Raw genomic sequence first — 20,449 nt, 5'->3', positions numbered from 1 at the left:
AATTTATTTTAAGAAATTTTTTCACATGATTATAGAGACTGGCAAGTCCAAAATGTGCAGAAGGCTGGCAGGCTAGAGACCCAGGGAAGGAAGAATAGAAGTTACAGTTGGGTTCTGAAGGCAGTCAGCTGGCGGAATTCCCTCTTCCTAGGGGAGGTCAGTCTTCTCTCTATCAAGTCCTTCAACTGATTGGATGAGGCCCACCCACATTATGGATAGTAATCAATTTCAATCAATGTTTACTGACTTAATTATTAATCTCTTTTAAAACATGCATTCACAGAAACTCTTAGAGTAATGTACGACCAAATATCTGCGTCCTGACCAAATATCATGGCATACATAAGCTGACACATAACATGAACCTCCACAGGCCCCTCCCTTCCCTCTGGGTGTGGAGGAGGATGAGAGATGTGAGGTAGCTGTGCCTTAGCTTTGGGGCCTTAAGGGGCAGGGTTCAGGTTGTCCTCACCATGCCTTGGGTCCCCCTGTTCCTCACTGACCTTGAACACCACACCTTTAATGGCTCCCTGACACACGTGTAGGCACACTGCCCAGGGCTGCCCTGCTCCCTGCAGCGTGGACCTGTCCTGTGCGCACAGGACTCTGCTTCTCTCCCTGCTGAGCTGGCCTCCTGCGGGGACTGGGATTCCCGGATGGAAAGCCAAGATCTGCTGCCCCGGAAAAAAGCGCTGGATAGAATGGAGTGATTTTGACACATCAGCCCCTGGGATATCCAGTTAAAGCTCCAGACCCATCGGAACAGCCACACTCTCACAACCTCAGTTCTCTTCTCGGTCTCCACATGGCCCTCGGCCAATAGCTCTGGTTTCCAAGTCGATGGTGAAGCTTAGCATCACTAACCAGCACAACCCAGATGCCACAGTGCTCTTCCAGTGTGGGAGGGCTGGGGACTGAGAGTCACACTCCTTGGGCAGCAAGAGTCAACCCCCCTTCACTGCTAATGAGGGGCTGACTTTGTAGCATTATTATTAAATTTGCAGAGTGTCTCCTCACCTGATCAGTGAAGACATGAAACACGAGTTGGGAGCTCCTCCCCTCACAGTCTCCACAGCCAGAGCTTTCTTCTCAGTCAATGCTCAGGTTTTGTGGCTCCCATACTGGGTGACTCCGTTATCTTTGCAATTTCCCCCTCACTTATCATCCTCTCTGGCAATCCCAAACGTCTGCTGTGAATCCTCAAGTGAGTCAGGCTGTGGACAACATGAGCAGGGACCCCAAACCTCCCCTTCTCCATCTTTTATGTGTTTCAGGCTCCTGCTTCCAAGCTGTGCTCACACATCCATCTGTGGTGTCGGGTCAGGTCTCAGGAACAGGATCATCCACAGCAGAGAAAGCAGCACCTTGAGATGATCAGTGTGGCCTGGCGACAACAGCATCCAGGCAGAAGCCCTAGAAACGTGGACCCAGGTGTTCTTTTCTCACAGCATCTGAGACAGACCCTCTGGCTTCAGGTCTGGCAGGAAAGCTTCCTGAGGGTCTCTTAGATCCTGTCCTAGGACGGGGTTGGCCACTGGGACCAGACATGAGATGATCTTGACACAGTGTCCAGATCTGTGAGGAATCACGATGCAGCCCCTCCCCCTCCCCCTGTGAGCCCGTCACTCTCTGGTCACTTCCTCATCTGAGTCTACATCCGGGTGACTCTGCCGTTCATCTGCTGCCATCCCTGAGTGTCTGGAGACTTTGTGGGAGCTGCGGCTCTGAGGATGGCTGCGCCATTCGTGACAGCCTGTTCTCACCCTCATCACTGCTGCACAGACAGAAGCTTTCTTTTCAGGGCACAAATTCTCTCTAGATAATTGACGGAAGAGTCAACAGAAGGGTGATGCCAATGTGTCCAGCCGAGTTAAGAACTTGCCAGTATCTGACCACAAGGAACCCATGTAATCCAATCCCAGATCTTTGTCAGAAACCCAAAATATGCCTCTATTTTCCTGTTTTACCCAATCCCAGGATGGTGGCCCTCTTCCTGTCCTCTTGAGGCCAGGAGCAGTAACTTCCATCCTGATCCCCTGGGCCTGACCCTCAGCTCTGTGCATCTTGCTCCCTGGGGGCTCCCTGCCCTCAGACCCCAGGCTCCCTTGTGAGGACTGACCTTCCTGCATGAACAGGAACCCAGGGGCAAGGCTGCTCCGAGAGTCACAGGACCCACTTGGGCGGAGGGAAAGAGGGTACCTTGACGCCTCTGTGTCCACATCCTTGGGGCAGTTTGTGTCCCTGACCTCAGGACTGCGTCAAGACTGCAAACGTGTGTTTCTCTAGCCAGATCAGGAGAAATCGGTGAGAGTTTATCAAGGCAAAGAAGAGACCACTGTTCATCATTTATCACTCAATGAAGGCACAGGCCTTAGGTCTGTCAGTTCCCTGGAAGATTCTGGAAATGGAAAAGAAGACTCCACAGCTGGTGTTGGAAATCGAACACAGAATTAGTGGATGTAAAGGTTTACCATAAGCCAAGAAAGACAGAAGCGGGACTCAATCGTGAGAGTGAAATGAGTGGATTTGTTTCAAAACCATCCTTTTTTGTCTCCTTTCTCATTGCAAAGGTTTAAGTAGAAAAACACAGATGACGTTTTCAATAAATGCTTAAGAAGATGACAATTAAATTCATCTCCATGCCTGCCTTTGTAAAAATAAATATAGAAATAAAGCAATAAGGACTACTTCCTCAATGGCTTAAGGATGGTGTATCTTTAAACCAGAGAAAAGCATTATCCCAGAACAGAGAAGACTAGAATTGTTCCATTTCGGTCTTGGACCGCACGTGATGACTGCCGACACAGCTCTTCTGAAAGGTTTACCCTGAGATTTGTGTCAAGTCAAGAATAGAAAAAAAGAGAAAACATTTAAATATGAAGAGTTAGATTTTAATTATGAAAGCTGTAAGTATGTACCTAGAAGTCTAGAGATTGTACTGAAAATTAATTAGGATGAATGAAAAAATTATCTGAGTCACAATGAATAAACATAGTATCTCATGTTAAAAGTATGTAATCTAAAATGTAGTTCAAAATGTATATGATTCTGTTTCCAGTATAAAAAATTAAAAATTTGACCATATCTGTAGAAAAACAATTACAAATTTCAGCACATAATAAAATAAAAAATTGAACAAATGGTGGAATGTTTCCTTACATGAAAACAGAGTAAAAATGTCAGCAGTGAGTAGACAGGTTATATGGGCACCTTTATTATTTATGTTGTGAGTTATTCATACGTGTTTCCCCTTGAGAAAGTGTGGGTTAGCATAAGCAGAGGTCACGGTGCACGTGACACGCCACCACTGCAGAGCCTGACATGGACCAGGCACAGTGACCCTGTGTGCTGCCCACTAACTGGCATTTGCTGCTAACACATCCCTCCCTCTGATATCTGAGGGGCCGCACTGGAGCAGCACCCACTGTGGGGACAATGACGTCCTCCCTTCAGCACTTCCTTGCTTATGTTGTTCTGGAGCCTCTGCCCATAGGGAGCAAGGACTGAGGCTCAGCTTGACAGGAAGGAGAGGCTGGAGAGAAAACAGAGTGAAAGAGAGACAGAGACCAAATTTCTTGGGTCCCAAACTGTGAGTGCACAGGGTCAGATCTATGGTGCCTTTGTGTTTTTATTCCCTGTGCTGGGGATGGGTTATGACACCCCACCTCAGCCCAGCAGTGGAATCAGTATGGGGACAGTGGAGACAGTTGTGGATGGTCCTCAGCGAGAAGGCCACAGCAGTGAATTCTGAGCTGAATGTGACCAAGAGGCTGCAGCCTGAGCAAGGCCTGGGTGTGGCCCCTTCCTGTGGGGAGTGAGAGGCAGAAGCTGAGCCAGGGGTGGAGGCAGGGGATCTCTGTCTGAGGGGCTCCTAACCCCTCATGTCAGGCCGAGAGGAATAAGGGCTGGGGCAGCAGGAGGCGCTGTGGGCCAGTCGCTGGAGGTTCCATGGGGTGATGGCAGCTAGGAAAACAGCCACCACCTGAGTCTGTGACCCATGTCCAGTGACCTCCATGCCAGGGTCCCAGAGCCTCAGGGCCTCCACCCAGCCCACTTCTCCCTCGGTCAGATGCCGCATGTTTTTTGGAGGGAAGGAAGGGGATTTAGGGAAGAGGTTTGGAGGCTAGTCCTCGGGGACTGGGTGAGATGTGAGTGAGCTGTACCTCCTGAATGATGGTCTATGGACACACGTTGGGGGGTTGAGGTCCTGAGCTCATCCTTGTGATGGAAATATAGACAACAGCCTTCCTGCCTTGTTCAGTGGTGACAGAAAGGTTGTAGTTGTCAAGTGCGTCATCTCAATGGACTTCCCTCCTTCTCTGAGATTTATCTGAGTTGTCCAATGTCCATGATCTCACATGTCCCTAGGCTGATATCCCACATGGGTCAAAAATGTCCCTGCAGTCCCAGGCATCACACACACACAATAAACTCTCCTGAATGAGAGAGATTGCCCTCCCTGATCCATGGAACAGGAATCTCAGACTTCATGAGGACGGGACCAGAAGAGATACCTCACACTGTCTCCCCTGACTCCATCATGGTGAGCAGGGAGGGGATTGTCTGATTGGTTTGGAAAATGAAAGGCCTGTCCCTGGGGCTGGATCTGGGGCAAATCACAGGCTCACCACATGACTGGGAGATTTTGGGTTGGAGAGGAGAGGAAAGGACAGAAGGTTTCCCTCAGTGGTCCCAGCATGTGCATCATCTGCTCTCCACCCTCGTCATTAGTTCATGTTGGGTCAACTACTGTGCACACTAGGAGCTGGGCAGGGGACACTGTCTCATAAGACTCTGCTTCTGGTGCCCTGGTCTTTCTAATGTTCTGCAAAGGGTCAGTCTCAGGTGAAATGACACCAACTCCAATCAGGGAGGCCCCAGGCTGAAATTCAATACTCTCTGGAGAGGGAGAAGGGGGCAAAACTCCCTCATGAGGATGTCCTCTTCCCAGAGGGAATGAGAAGGGCGATTACATCTCAAGAACCCACACTAGTGGCCATTGCCTGCCATCACCGGGCTCCTCCCCTGCAAGTGCCTCCTCTCTCAGGTGAGGACCTGTCCTAGAGGCCCAGCTCATGGATGTCTAGACACACACTCCAGTCCAGAGCCCTTCTGTCATGTTCCCCCAAACAAGTGATTCCTCAGGTCACTGAGGGCTGATTTCTGAGATTCTCCCCCTCACAGGGCCCAGGTCTCAGGGGCTCTGTCCCAGTTACGTTCCTCTTCTGTGTCCTGAAGCTTGGATCAGAGTTAGCCTGACTCAGAAAAGTGAACGGTTCACTCATACAAGTAGAGAATGAGCCATGTGAAATATTCTATTCAACTCATACATTAGTGAGGAGACCAGTGAATGGTAAGGATTGGTCCAAGAGAAGAGTGTAGCAAAAATCAAAGTACTTCCATTCCACCAGGAATAGGACCTCTGAAGCAAAGATTTGGAGTGTTGGAGACACGCTGCTTAATCTCTAACAAGGAAGACATCACATAAGAGGAAAAGAGTCTGTGTCTTTCAATTACTGCCACCACTGCTTGTCCTTGGTTTCAATCCATTGTCTGTTTTTCTCTAATCGAGCAGACATTCCTGGATGCTGGGGCAGGCTGCCCTGGGGACAGAGTCCATCAGGGGTGTGTGAGTCTGCCAGGGCTGCCATAACATAACACCGCAGATGGGGTGGATTAACCACAGATGTGTTTTCTCACATTTCTGCAGGCTGGAAGTCCAAGATCAAGGTGATGGCAGTTTGGTTTCTCCTTGGCTTGCACGTGGCTGCCTTCTCACTGTGTCCTCACAGGGACCTTTCTCTGTGTGCTCATCCCTGGTTTCTCTTCTTCTTCTTATAAACACACCAGCCCCACTTGTTTGGGCACCACCCTCATGACCTCATTTACCTTAATTACCTCCTTCAATGCCTTATCTCCAGGGACAGTCACATCAGGGTTAGGGTCTCAACCTAGGATTTTGAGGGACACAGTTCAGTCCATATCAGGGAGTCAGGGCAGAATCAGGGAAACAAAGTCCAGCTCTGTTTGACTCAGGCTAGTTGACTCTCCATATTATGTGCATCCACACCATTTACTGAACACCTAATTTGGGTCAGACTTGGGTGTAGGGGCTCAGGATAGTAGGTGGACAAGATAGGAAGGGTTCACATGCTAAGAGTGGTGACACTGTCTAGGGGAAGAGAGAGTACAAACAGGAAAAATATACTGTACAGGAAAGCTGTTTTGGGAGAGTAAGGAAGGGTGAGCTTGGTGGGGTGGAGATGGGAGCATTAGAGGGGTTGTCAGGGGATCAACAGTATGTGATTTGTTTATGAGGCCCAGGTGCTGCATAGAAAATGAAGGAGGAGGAGGATTGGAGGTAGGTAGGGACTAGGTAGGAACTGTGGATGACACAAATGTCAGACTGTGAGTCTGGCTAACCGGTGGAGCAGGTGGGATAGAGGAATAAGTTCGGATTCCCCATGTCTTGGAGGAAGGAAGTATTGAAGGATGGTGTTGGGAAAAAGAGGAACTGAGGCTGGGCTCTTGGGAACAGTGTGGGTGTGGGGTGATTCAATCAATTGAGACAACATGATGGCTCCATCTAGTTGAGACAGGATTATTTGAAGCTCACATTTTCAGGAGATATGATCAGCTCTGACAAATGTGTCTACTCATTAGGAAGGCCAGGCCTGCGCATCTCTAGTTTACTCTCCTCTTACATTTGATGAAAACTTCACCTGTGCCTGTTCAATTTCAGCATCTTGTTAGAGGAACAGAACATGAAGGATGAACTCAGCCCCCTCCTTCTCAATGCTGCCCCCATATTAGAAACTTTCCACTTTTTAAAAGCCAGAAAATGACCCTTTCTACCAGATTAATTAATCTGAACTTCAGGAGCAGGATTCTGTAATGGGGTCATGTTAAAATGCTTCCAGAGGTTTATTTTATGCAAAAAAGATTGATAATGCCTACTTGGCTTCTCTTCTTATTTTCTTGAGGAAGAAAATTGGCCAACAAGACAGGACAGGCTGAAAAGGCTGAGACTTGGCTCCAGATGGGACCTCAGGCCTCATATGAGGGGGCCTGCTCTCCCACTGGGCAGGGTCCAGGAGGATGGTCCACACATCCTGATCCCAGTCCTCCCCTGTGGGGGCTGAAAGGCTGTGCCGGGAAGCAGGTGTTAGGATGGCATCATTTCCCAGGCAAGCAGAGTCTAGTAGGAGAAATCAAGAAGACTCTCCTAGAAACCAAAGTGTGATGGATGCATTTCAAGAAAGACAACCCCTCAGTGCAGTGAGAAGGAGGATCTAGGCAATGCTTTACCCCAAAATCAAGAGAAGATAGTGGATGGATGGGTGTGGCTCCCCCCCTGGGCACTGGACAGTTTCCTTGTTGGGCAGGGTTGGCCCTGGGTCACAGCTGATAAGGGCTGTGCTGAGACAGAAGTCTGCTTCAGGGTCCACAGCTGGTACTAGTCTGAAGACCTGCTTCCTGGGGCTTAAATGGGCCTGTCCCCAGCCCATTTCCTGCCCACAGACCACTCTGCACAGGGCTGGAGCCAGGGCACAGGGCTGCCTCAAGATTCCCATTCAGACTGAGGGCAGCAGGCCTGCCTCCAGGGGCACTGATGAGCATTTGTCTTGTGCAGTTCCTGGATGGGCAGGACTGCTCCTGGACTGTGGCTAAGAGGGGCTGGAACTGGATCACAGGCTGCTTCAGGGCTCACAGCCAGGGACACGGTTGTCAGGCCTGCTAACTGAGGCACAGACTGGAGTGACTCTTGCTGGGTCCATTGACAAATGGTGCAGGTGACAAGGAGAAGACAAAAAAAGATGTGCCATTTTCACAGGGGTATGGCACTGATCTGGGCCTGTGGTCAGGACCCCCTGAGCACTGGCCTGCCTTCTCAAACACCACTCCTCAGCCTTGGGTTCCGCCAGGATTTCACAGTCTCCTACCTGGATCCAGAAGCTCCCACAAAGGCACTTTTCTCCATTGATGGCCACCAAATCATGGTTGCTGAGTGAGGACACGAGTGGGGGACCGCCTATTCCATCATCTTGCTGATGTCACTCGCCTGTTAAGTGATATTTAAAAATTTTAGGTAATGTATTTTGTTCTCGTATGGTTAGTCATTTTTGTGTTCAACCTAGGAAGAATTTGTCTATTGCCAGGACATGAAGATGTTACTGTATTTTTTCTAGAACTCTTATGATTTTAACTTTCATATTGATGACTATGATTCAAATCAGATTGAGTTTTTCATATGGGACGAGTCAGTGGTCAGTGGTCACTATTTCCAGACCACAGGCTTGTGATCCATTAAAGAAAAGCCAGTGACTATTTCAACAGAAAAGAATTTGGTAAAATTTCAGAACTTGTTTGTGATTTTGAAACAATCTCTCAGGAAACTGGAATCAAAGGGAAGTCCCATTCCCTGACAGAAGACAGGAAAATAAATAAATCATCAAAAATCATTATTCTAAGTCACTTTATGTTAGAATTTCTCTATTTAAAACAGAGATAAAACAAATGTCACACATCAGAAGAAGCGATCTGTTAGAATTGCTATGAGAGCAGCATCCTTGGTCCTGCAGAGGATGTTCTAGATTATGAGCTGCCCCACACGCAGGGACGTCCTTGTCTGTCACAGTTTTTAAATTAAATGATCATGAGGAATAGTCCTCCAGGCTCTCTAATGGGTCACATTTTTACAGATCGTCATAGTAAAGTTGTTCTGGAATTCAAATGCTATAAAATCTCTTCCTACAACCCTTTATCCTAGATGTCTGACTCAGTCCAAGGATAATACTCCACCAACCAAATTGGAAATATGAAATGTTTAAATAAAAAGTAATAACACAATATACATCCACTTCTTTAGGGAATGTAAACAGGGTAAACTAATCAGAAAAACAAAATGATGATAAGAATCATAACTGCATTCTTTGTTCAGTATTTCTATGCTTAAATTTTATCTAAGAGAATATGCACAATGGGATCAGATGTAAGTGTGGAAATTTCCTAGTAAATTATTATAATAAAAACAGGTATTTGCTCATCTCAGCGTGGTCAGTATCTCCAGCAGGTGATGTGTGAGCCTGGTCCTGATGGAAGGGGACAGCGGTGGGACAGGAGGACCAGAAGTACCAAAAGGAGAAGGTGACACTGGGTTTCAGGGTTAAGCATCCTCTTAGCAAAGGGGCCCTACTTGTGCTTTTGTATAGGCTCCAGGGGAGAGGTGAGCCAAGAGGTCGGAAATAAAGATGGTCACATATACAGAGACTTTGAATGTGACACTCAACAGCTTTACATAATCTTGACAGTGAGAGAAATTGTGTGAAACGTTTAAGCAGGGAGGTGCCTTTATCAGATACATGCGCTTGAAATATCTCTCTAAATACAGAGTAAAGAATGGAATACAGTGGGCAAACTGTGGGATGAGGCCACACTGAGGGACTCTGCAAGGCTGGGGGAACAGTGCTGGGCTCCTGCACGCGGCACCTGGAATGGGGCAGAGCCACGTGCAGCTGAGGGGAGGCTGGGGACAGAGCACAGAGAATCTCAGTGTCCAAGTCCTGAGGGAGATGAGGGGCTCTCAGCCAGCAGGAGCAGGCTCCAGATGCCCAGAGGAATTATGCGAGTCTATGCACTGCCTCTTTCTCCTGCTGGGATCTAACTTCCATGTGAATAGGAGTTTTCCCCTCTTATGTCACTGCTGTATCTACAAAGCCCAGAAAACTGTGGCACAAAGGACAAACTCAGCAAGTGTTTGCTGAAAGAGTATTTGAATTCTCCTGAATTTCAAACCTTGTTGAAGAGCAGATCTGAGGCAAAGATAATGATTTCTGCTTTCTGGACAGCTTGAGCCTGGAGTTCTGAGTCGAATTAAGAGTAGAGGTTAAATAATAATGGTGATCTCATTGTCTATAGGACAGAAGAGAAACTCCCCCTTGACCCTGGGGACAGTGACCAGGGAGATGGACTGGGTTCCACGGCTTCACGCAGAGAAAGAGAAGGATGCGCTGGACCTGCAGGGACTGAGGAAAAAACCATGGGGAGCAGGCAGATGGGGGAACAAACTGTGAGCACAGGAGACAAGCTCCATGAGCAAATAAACTGCAGAGTGTGGGTGAACTTGATAGAAGTCAAATAACATTCCACTTGAGAACATGTATGATAGACATTTTTTTTTTTAAGGATTGGCACCTGGGCTAACAACTGTTGCCAATCTTTTTTTTTTCTGCCTTATTTCCCAAAACCCCCTGTACACAGTTGTATATCTTAGTTGCATGTCCTTCTAGTTGTGGGATGTGAGACGTCGCCTCAATGTGGCCCGACGAGCTGTGCGCGCCCAGGATCCGAACACTGGGCCGCCGCTGCGGAGCACGCGAACTTAACCACTGGGCCATGAAGCCGGCCCCTAATGATAGACATTTGTTAACAAGGTGTTAAATATAGAGCTCATGATCCAGCACAAGATCAATGAAATTTTAATACTCAATTTTTTAACCCCAAATCCTATGAAGGACCCTAGTGGGAAAACCTGTGAAGAGAGGATGATGGGGTTGGTAAGCTGTGTGTCCATAGAAGAGATGATTCTGAACAGGGAGAGATGGATGACAGAAGCCAACAAATGAGGGTCTAAGACTTTCTCTGCCAGGTTGGACTTTACTCTAATACAAGATGGCGTGATGGGAGCTGCACAGCTCAAATATTAGGATTCATTGTGCTTCTTTGATTTCTCACTAGTACAGGCAATAGATTACCTAAAAATTGGAGTTTAAAGCACAGATAAGGTTGTGTGAGATTATTTGGAATTCATTGCTTTATGCACAAGTGATGGAACACTGAACATGGATGTGCTCCCTAAACCACATTAAAATGAAGGGATATGATGTTTGCAACATCTTGTCTCATGGTTAAAACACTTTAAATTCCAATTTCTGTACATTTTTCCACCTTCCATGTGCACTACCTTATGAGAGAGTGATACAAGAGTCATTGCCTCCAATGTATGTGAATGCCATTAACAGATGATCAGACCATGGATGTGTGAATAGAGACAGTGACCTGGTGAGCTGCAGAAACCAGCTGTGCTCTCAGGGCTTTGGCCCTGGTAAGGGGTGTGTCCTGTGACCAGGAGGGGGTGGTGCAGGACAGCCCTTTGGTCCCTACAAAGCTGCTCAGCAAGGACCATTCACTCAAAGGAGCCTGGGCCTGGGGGCTGTGCTTACTGAAGGAGGCTGAGCAGCTCTGTCCTCTCTGGCCTGGCAGAGTCCCCTGAGCAGGGACCTTTGTGTTGTCTCAGTAGGTGCTTCCTCCCAGGGCTCTCCCAAGGGGTGAGGCCAACCTCCATCCTCCTCAGTGTGTGGTGTGAGCTGAGCTCCAGCACCAGGGCTCAGGGAGGGGCTGGGCAGTCACTGGATGGAAACCCATTTTCATGGGCAGCCCCTACTATGGCACAGGGTGGAGACCATGGGGATGTGTGCACCGTGGCCTGGTCTCCCCTCCTCCTTGTGCTCCTCTCTCACTGCACAGTTGGAGACAGGCTTTGGGGACAGAGGGAAGCCCCAAACATCACTTCTCCCTTGCTTAGACTTCTGAGAAATTTCCCATGATTCTTGCCCAGCAACCATGCCTGTCTGTGTCTGCAGGTTCCTTCTCCCAGCCTGTGCTGACTCAGCTGCCCTCCCTCTGCATCTCCTGGAAAAACAGCCAGACTCTCCTGGACCCTGACCTCTCGCTTCAGTGTTGACGATTACTGGATATGCTGGTACCAGAAGAAATCATGGAGACCGGGCAGAGAAAGGATCCTGTGGTGATGGAAATAAATGTCCTGTATCTTGACTGTATCAATGCTACTATCTTAATTATGGTATTGTACTATAGTTTAGAGAGATAGTACCATTCGGGGAACCAGGTAAAAGGTTGATGTAATTTCTCTGGGTTGTTTCTTACAACTTCCTGTGAATCTACATTTATCTCAAAGTAAATAGATTAGTTTTAAAAACTCAAAAGATGCAGGCAAAACCAGGGAAACAGATATGTCAGTTTGTCAGTTATGGCATGCGCCTTAGAACCCTGACGCCATAACGGCCGGTGACCTTGACAACTCCAGAATCCTCAGGCTTCAGGGCCTAGTTTACAGTGCTCTGCCAAGTGCTGTGGACGTGCTCGATAGTCAGTGCCAAGAATTGAAGAAAACGGGATGTTTTCGTCAATCAAAAAGCGCTTTCAGCTTTCAGGCAGTCGTTCAAGGCTTCACCTCCACAGGTAGTCTTTGAATATACTACTCTTGATCGTCCAAAGGGACTAGCAGTCACAGGAAGTGTTCTGTTTTGTTTCTCCTAAAACATGGGAACTGATTCTTACCTTCAGCACTGCTTTCATGAAAAGCTACTCATGTTCACAAGGTTCAGTGCTGCTGAGTACAGAAAGCAGGCTTTACATACTCAAGGGAGACTCTTTCTTGGCTCCATGAGAGAGAATTTTCTGTAGACCTATGACAATATCTCCCTATTCATGAAAGAGTTTTTGTGTCCTGTGAAATTTAGTTGTTTTACCTTTTATGACCAAAGAGTCATAGCTTAGAGGTTATAAGCTCAACAAAATAATATCTAAGACCCTGTTGTGTTTAGAAACTTATTGATGTTTCCAGTATTATTTGCTGATCTTTGAGAATTTCCCCCCAAAACTTGAATACTGATTTAGCTACGATTGGAGTCAATTTTGCAGAATCTTCAGTTATCTAAATTTTTATGTTAACATGAAACTAAATTGTAATTACTTTTTCACAAATCTCTAGGTCACTTTATTTTATCTGTCTCAGACCACAAATTGTCCTGGGGTTTGGTGTTGCTTTTTTTTTTACCTTCTTGTAATATTCTCAACCTTTGGCCTCTTGGTTCTCCCCTTCCCAACAGCTCGTGGCCATCTTTGCTTTGCTGCTGCCCCCTTCTCCCCACCTCTAAGAGTTGGCATGCCCCGGGGCATGTCCTGGAAACCGTTCTCCATCTACCTCAACTCCCTGTGTGCCCTCATCTTTTTTAATAGCTTTCTTTAATTTGGAGACTTGAATTTGAGCTATAGAGTTCTGTTTTGGGGATCGAGGCTAACTTTTAATGTCGTGTTAACCTTGACCTTTGGCACAAAACTCTATCAGGTATTTGATGGGTGACTGGTTGTCTTGTGGTATTTGTTGCTTTGCAGGGAAAGCTCTTCTGTTGAGGTGGACACCCACAGTGAAAATGCTACGTCATCTGAGAGTGCCGCTCGCACTCTGCTGATCCACGGCCCCGTGGAACTCAAAAGAGGCTGGAGGAGGCAGAAGCGACACCTCTTCTTGCTCAGCGATCTGTTGCTGATAACTAACACCAAGTACGTGTACACTACAGGCTCTCCTGATTACCATCAGATTGCGTTTTCACCAACCCTTACTGTGGGAAAATATTAAGTGGTTTTCTTCTTTTGCTTTTGCAAATGTTTTGATCCTCCCTTTAGTCAACAAGTATCAACAGAGGTCTTGTTCTGCGCCGTGTCCCTGTAGAGAACACGATTGAGAATGTGACAGGCAGGGTCTCTCCTGCCTGGAGCTTCCGGACAGATGATAAAAATAAGAGGAGGGAAATTACACATTGAAGTTAGTGCTTCTCATAAGAGAGAGAAGAGGGTACCATGTGGAGAAGAAAATGGGACCATCCTAGAGAGGGGCTGTCTATGAAGGTCTCTCCAAGGTGGCAGCATTTAAATCAAACCTATGGGGTGAGAAGCAGCCGCATTCCTAGACTAGGTGGCTGAGCCTTCTAGGGTGAAGGACCAGCAGGACTCAGTGGGTGCAACTCAGCCCTCTGGAGGGAGGGGTTCAGGAAAGGCTGATGTGACTGGAGCCTGCAGTGTGGGGCACAATATCAGGTAAGATACTGTGGTCAGGGGTCCAGCCACACAGGGTCTCCACAGGCCACAACAAAGGTTGAAATATTATGCTGAAGCGTATTTAATTAAGCAAGTGACCATATCTGGTTTATATTTTTAGCATATTGTTCTGCCTATTGCTAGATAGCAGATTGGTGGGTAAGCAAGAGTGGACGCAGGGAGACTAGTTAGGGAGGCAGTGGTTCTGATGAAATATGACAGGGACTCCATCTTGGGAGTGGCAGTGAGAAGAGGCAGCAGACAGATTTGGAACATATGTTGGAGACAGAACCAAATGGATGCACTTTCTTCCCAACCCTGGACACAAATGTAACCAATATCCAGCCTAGAACATGGTAATTGCTCAATTAATGTCTAACGGTAGATGGATGCAAGGTCATCTGTTTACTTTCTTCATCTTTGTTTTCATGATTATGAAACACCATAAAAGATAAAGAATATTTCACCAAACTATCAAGAAGCTTTTTCATTACTAGAGAAAATGAAAACTCTTTTCTTGGCTGCCCTCACCGCTAGCTCTCAGTTAGTTACGCCATGTCATAGGTAAGACACGCAAGTACTGACTTTGCAAAATGCTATATTTAATCTGAGCGACGTTAATAATAAGAAGCATGATTTATCAGAAGTTTTTTCTGTCAGGAATTATGCTGAGGATTTTATGTACCGAATCTTGTCTGACCCTTGCAACTACCCAGTGAGATGGGATCATTTTCCTTATCTTATGGAGGACCTTGATGCCCGGAGGTCTGCTGCCTTTCCCCAGGTCACCACCTTAGCAATTAGTGGAGTCCACGTTTGAAACTAGGTCTGTTAATTTCAGCACATAGGCTCTTACCCAACCTGTGGTGCTGCTGCCTCTATTCTCTCTTTTGTCTGGATTTCACAGAACACACCACAATCAACTAGTTTCTCTCTCATCCTTGAAATCAACCTTTCCTTTGTGGTGAGGAAATGGCTACCTCACATCCTGGTGAGAAATGGAAATGAGAAACAAATGATAAGTCTAGCTATCAAAAAAAAATCAGAGGCCAAAATAAAGACGATAAAATATATTTAAGTTGAGTGAAATTGCCTCCAGATGTAGGCTTGGAGATGACGATGTCATAAAGAGGACAGAGAGAAAAAGATTCTGTCCAGGGCTTGGCATGAGGTCCATTCAAGGCACTCTGCTCCTGATAGAGGGAATGAGGCATTATTTTAAAAAGTGTAGACTAGTTACCAATCTCTTTATTTAAGCAAGGTTAGTATAGGAAACTGAAATTTCTTGGATGCATTCTTGGGACCACACGAGGAGCATCACAGATGGCTTGCTTAGTTTCCCCAATAGCCCTCCAAGGCAGGTAGTGTTATCATCTCCAGGCTTCAGATAGGAAGACAAAGACTGAGGAAGGCTCAGGAACTGGCCCGATGTCATACACAGGAAAATGGTGGGAGAGACTGCACTGCAGGTCTGCCTTCATCCCAAGGCCATGCTCTTCCTGTCACACCATGTTGTATTCCTCTGTGCTCAACCTGAGACACACAAAAGCAAGCAACCACAACACTCATCTCCTGCTTGTCAGGACTTTGCAGACCACTCACATTCAACTTTTAAGGGGAATACATTCTCCTTCACTTTTCTTTTCACCTTTGTAATTATTACAGTATTTAGGAGAGTAGGAGACCTTTGTTTTCCTACCAGAAGCCACTTGTCTCAGATACTGCTAACCTCTGAATTGGTCTGATAGAACCTACAGTACTCTGCTAAAAACATTTTATATTGATACAGTGTTCTTTTCTCCTAGCAAATTGCATCCATTTCAGAGCTGAATTTTTATTTTGGTTGGTCCATTATCACAGAAGATGCCCACCATCTTTCACATACTGCTTTTCAGAGAGCTCTCTGTGTCTGCTCAAGGGTTTCATAATGTGACACAATCTCTATCAATTTATTCAATAATATTCTTGTTTATGAGACTCAGTTCCTGCAAGATTACTTTTATATGCTTTCTACATCCATTGGGAATTTTGGAAAGTGTAAGTGATGTAAGGCATTTGATTTGCTTCAGAAGACCTTGATATAGAGAGAGCAGAGATTTTTGATAAGGTAACTGTCTTCATCTGGTCAGGCTACCAAAACCAAATATCATCGACTGCTTGGCTTAAACCACAGAAACGTATTTACAGAGATTCATTTATTTATTATTAGTGATTCAAGTGGACCTCATGCCAAGCCCTGGACAGAGTCTTTTTCTCTTTGTCCTCTTTATGACATCACCATCTCCAAGGCTACACCTGGAGGCAATTTCACTCATCTTAAATATATTTTCTTATCTTTATTTTGACCTCTGATTTTTTTTTTGATAGCTAGACTTCTCATTTGTTTTTCAGTTCCCTGAGCATTCTGTTCCATTTCTCACCAGGTACCAAGCAGATGAGAGTTAGTCATTTCCTTACCACACAGAAAAGAAATTTATTTATTTACAGAAATTTGTCATGGTTCTGGAGACTGGAAATCTGCGATGAGGCTGTCAGCAGGGTCGGGTCCTCATGAGAGCTCCCCTCCCGGCTTGCAGATGGCCACCTTCTCCCCATGGGCTCGCATGCCTCTCCTCAGTGTGTGCCTGTGGAGAAAGAGCTCTCTCTCTTCCTCCCAATCCTATTGGATTAGGACCCCACTCTTATGACCTCATCTAACCTTAATTACCTCCTATAAGCTTTATCTCCCAAAACTGACATATTGGCTATTAGGGCTTCAAGGTATGAATTGGAGGGTGGGGAGTGGGGTGGGAGTTGGGGACACAATTCAGTCCATAGCAGGAAGCAAGCAGTACTCAATGCTGCCACCTTGTACAAGAGTTTACCACAGCTTTTAGAAATCTGGCTACTAGATCATTTCCATAGTAAACATTTGGGGACATTCGTGATTACTGTTCATATGAGAAAATTTATTTATTTTTTTCCTACCAAGAAATAACAACTTCAATGAAATAGCCACCCGCAACAAGCCGCTTATTTCCTTTCTGTCATGCCTCGCTCTCAGATGGAGGATTGTGTTATGTCCTGGATCGATCTGTTCAAGTTAATCACCTGAGTTTAGTGCCTGCTTTTTCTACTCAGGGAAGTGGGTGGAGTGACTTAGGTTCCGTTTTTCCTCAGTGTGTCTTGAGGCTTCAGTTGGAAACTCTTTCTTCTCCAGGTTGATGCTACAGAAACCAACACAAAGGGAGTAAATAGTTGACTGACTGCTGCGTATATATTAGTCAGACTAAATGAACTTTAGTTTGTGCGAAATAATAAAGGGGATTTATATGTCCTTTCTTCATGAGGAAATTATATTTCTCCCATTGTGCTGGATGTTAATAACAGTCAGTGGAAATTGTTTGGAGATTTTTTTCGTTTTTTTCATACTACATTAGAAACTTTGGTTCTCAAGAATTAAAGTCAGATGGGAACTTTGTTAACATTTTTGATATTCATTAGAATGCTAAATAAGAAGTTATTTTTCAAATGAAATTATGACTTGTTTCTTTAAATAGCATCTACTTCATAAGATACTAATACTCGTAGAGGCCCATGGAGAACGTACAGAAAGGAAGAGACTGTACTTACTTAGCTCACACCCCCCTCAGACATCTCTGTCCTCATATTTAGTTATTAAAGAATATATAAACAACGAAATCCAATTTTGTTTAGGTCAAAAGATGAAGATGACTATTAGCTTATTATCAGTGGCATTACAAAGATTCTTGCAGAAGATACCATGACCCCTACTCCCAGCATCTAAGGGAACACCTGTGCCTTAGAATGAGGGGAATCTCCCTAGAATCTGTGACTTTCCACAGTTCACCGGGGCTCACGCTCCCGTGTCCAAGTTGAGGTAGAAGAAAGCAAGAGGGATACCATCATCTTAGCAGACCGATAGCAAGGGCCCATGCCGTAGAAATAAAAACTGCCTTTTTCCTCCTGCTCCCTTTGAGCCAGTTTCCATAAGGTTCATCCCTTCTCATTTCTGCTGACATAATCTGAAGAGTCAGACACTGAGAGCAGAGAAATGCGGTGAGATCTCAGGAGAATCCACTGTAGTACAAGCCTTTGCTGTAATACATTTTCAGTATTTCCAGGCTAGCATTTAGCTTTGTTGATAGAATGTCAGGAGATTGATCCTCTCACTCTCAAATGAGAGAACAATACCGTCAGAAAGCCTGATGGCTCTGGGGGGAGAAAGGAGGCTGAAGGTAGGAACGATGAGGAGGGCACTACATGGAACTGTCCAGGTCAGCACTCATGGCGGCCGAGTGGTTGTGAGCATAGGCTCATGACTTAGGCTGTCTGGCTTCAAAGCCCATCTCTTGCTTTTGGCAATTTTCTTAATCTCTCTGTGAGTTTCCTCATCTATAAAATGGAGCTAATAGATATAGTGGATTGAGGATTAAGTGAAGTAATGTTTGTAAAATATGTAGAATAGTGCTTGGCATGTGGTGGGAGCTCAATAAATGTTATAGGAGACTGAAAACCATACTCTGGGCTTTTGACAACTCCGTGGTTTGGTTTCAAGGAAGTGGATAATCTTGGGACTTCATGGAACTTTGGAGAGAATTAAAGAAACGACCCTTTCAGGTGCACATATTTGGAATTTTCCACACAGTACCTTAGGTGTCTCCACACATGGATATCTACATGACAAAACTTTTAAAATCTGTAAAAACAAGTAGACACGTGTCTCTCTTTCCTATCGGCAGTAGGCTATCTTTAGCTTCGTAATGCTTTTAGAGCTACGATCTAGAACAATTATTTTATCTGAGAATTGATTGCGTTTCACACAAATCTTCAAATACATCAACATAGGGTAAAAATGTGAAATAAATGTCTAAGAAGCCACCTGTGTCACAAGGCGTATTTGCATCCACTGTACCCTAACGTTTGAATCTAGGTCATCCTTCAGGTAGGCTTCTTGCAGAATTATTTTCATTTCATAAATCCCATCAAAGCCTTTTTGCTTTAACTGTTCCATGAGTCAGCAGAGTCTTAGGGGTTTTTGAACCTGAGGTGTCTTGGATCTCATTTTAGCTTTAGCGTTTCCACATGTGGTTCTGAATAGGAGGCGATTCCGAAGTGGTGTGCCCGTGTTCCCTAGGCATCCTTCAGAGGACTTGTACCGTCTAAATCTCAGGCTCGCCTGAGTGTTAAATTTGTGAGTTAACTGAGAGATATAGTGGTTTCCATGTCAGAGGTCAAAGGAGATTAGGCAGAAACTGTCGGAAAACCATTTCATTGCTGACAAAGTCGATCACCTTCCGATTCCTCAGAGATAAATGGGAAATATCTCCATGACTCACATGTAAGACCTCCTGGGCACTGATGTGGGACCAATCGATTAATTGGTTGAATTTTGAGCTCAGTCCGCGCGCTAACAGTTTTTCAGTTTGATCCGGAACCTGATAGAAAATGATATGAATGAAATCTTAATAAAGGAAATTTAAAATAACCTATGCTTAAACGCTAGAAAATCTTTTAAAAAATTAAGGCTGAAAATGTATTTTAAATCCCTCTGATCCAAGCTTATTGCTGTTTTAGTCTGATTCTCAAGAAAAAAGTTGTATAATTATCTTTATAAATCATGTATCATGTATCTTTCTTCAGCTACTCAAAGGCTTTTTAAAGTAAGCAAGACATGAACAAATAATAAATTAATTATAGTAATAATAAATCATTAAGTAAATAAAATGATATATGTGACTATAATAACAAATATAACAATAATAAATGAATAATAAATGAATTAATGGTTCTCTAAAAAAGCTCTAAAATGTAGAGTATGGTCCATACTCAATCCTCAACATGCAGAAAAATGGCTATTTGCTGCCATTGTGTTTTCAGGGCCTTCCTGGGCCAGGCGTCACTCAGCACACACTTTGTAAAGACCCATCCAACCCCTGACTGTGCGGAGCACAGAGGGTCACAGAGCTAAAGGAGGCACGTTGCACCCTGAGGCAGTGAGAATTGGCATCTTACCATGAGCACAGCTGTTCCCATAACATTTAAGAAACAAATTAACAGAGGTCTTGTTTGGTTATCTTTCTAGTTACAAAAAAAACTTTAAAATAAAAAATAAAGTACCCCTGAACACCATATGGATTGCCAACTGTTTGGACAAATTTGGAGAAGTGGACACCTCTGCCAAGAGGTCCTTTGTCTTGGGCTGGCCCACAGTGAACTTTGTGGCCACCTTCAGGTAAGACCTACAGCTTTTGTATTCAATGACTCCTTTTCTGACCTCTCATAATGACACTTGTATGTACTTTCCCCCAAAAGGTTTTTATGTGCAAATTGATCATGAACAATGGGAACTATTGGAGTAATTTCCTTTCCTTTTTGGATGAGTGCTTTTTCAAATGGGCTCTAGGAGCTACTTGGGGAGGTGGATGTTCAGGGTACATGGAGTAAGGTTTAAGGCCCCTCTCAACATCCTGCCCCTAATCCCCAGTGAGTAGCTGTGTTTTTAAATCACTGGAATATCTTCCGTGAGCAAGTACTATTAAATAGTCCA

At 45.2% G+C, this 20,449-nt stretch overlaps 1 protein-coding gene and 1 long non-coding RNA gene across 2 annotated transcripts in view; one reads left to right on the top strand and one right to left on the bottom strand.

Moving 5' to 3' along the window:
* The window catches only part of LOC100053822 (rho GTPase-activating protein 20-like), an 86,827-nt gene that overhangs the window by 35,958 nt on the left and 30,420 nt on the right, over positions 1–20,449 (top strand). Inside the window, exons 5-7 of the mRNA XM_070261162.1 lie at positions 11,643–12,261; positions 13,198–13,365; positions 19,985–20,134. Of these exons, the coding sequence (XP_070117263.1) occupies positions 12,197–12,261; positions 13,198–13,365; positions 19,985–20,134 (383 nt within the window). The 5' untranslated portion in view covers positions 11,643–12,196. The remainder of the gene's footprint in view (positions 1–11,642; positions 12,262–13,197; positions 13,366–19,984; positions 20,135–20,449) is intronic.
* Positions 7,943–12,006, bottom strand: LOC138923237 (uncharacterized). The gene is made up of 3 exons (XR_011436597.1): positions 11,894–12,006; positions 11,726–11,801; positions 7,943–8,062 (listed from the first exon to the last, which is right to left on the bottom strand). It is a non-coding gene; the product is annotated as an uncharacterized lncRNA (long non-coding RNA).

Source organism: Equus caballus, chromosome 2 (assembly GCF_041296265.1).
Source record: "Equus caballus isolate H_3958 breed thoroughbred chromosome 2, TB-T2T, whole genome shotgun sequence".
NCBI lineage: Eukaryota > Metazoa > Chordata > Mammalia > Perissodactyla > Equidae > Equus > Equus caballus.
Note: the sequence above shows the minus strand (reverse complement) of the source record. Positions and strands in the feature narration are given on the sequence as shown.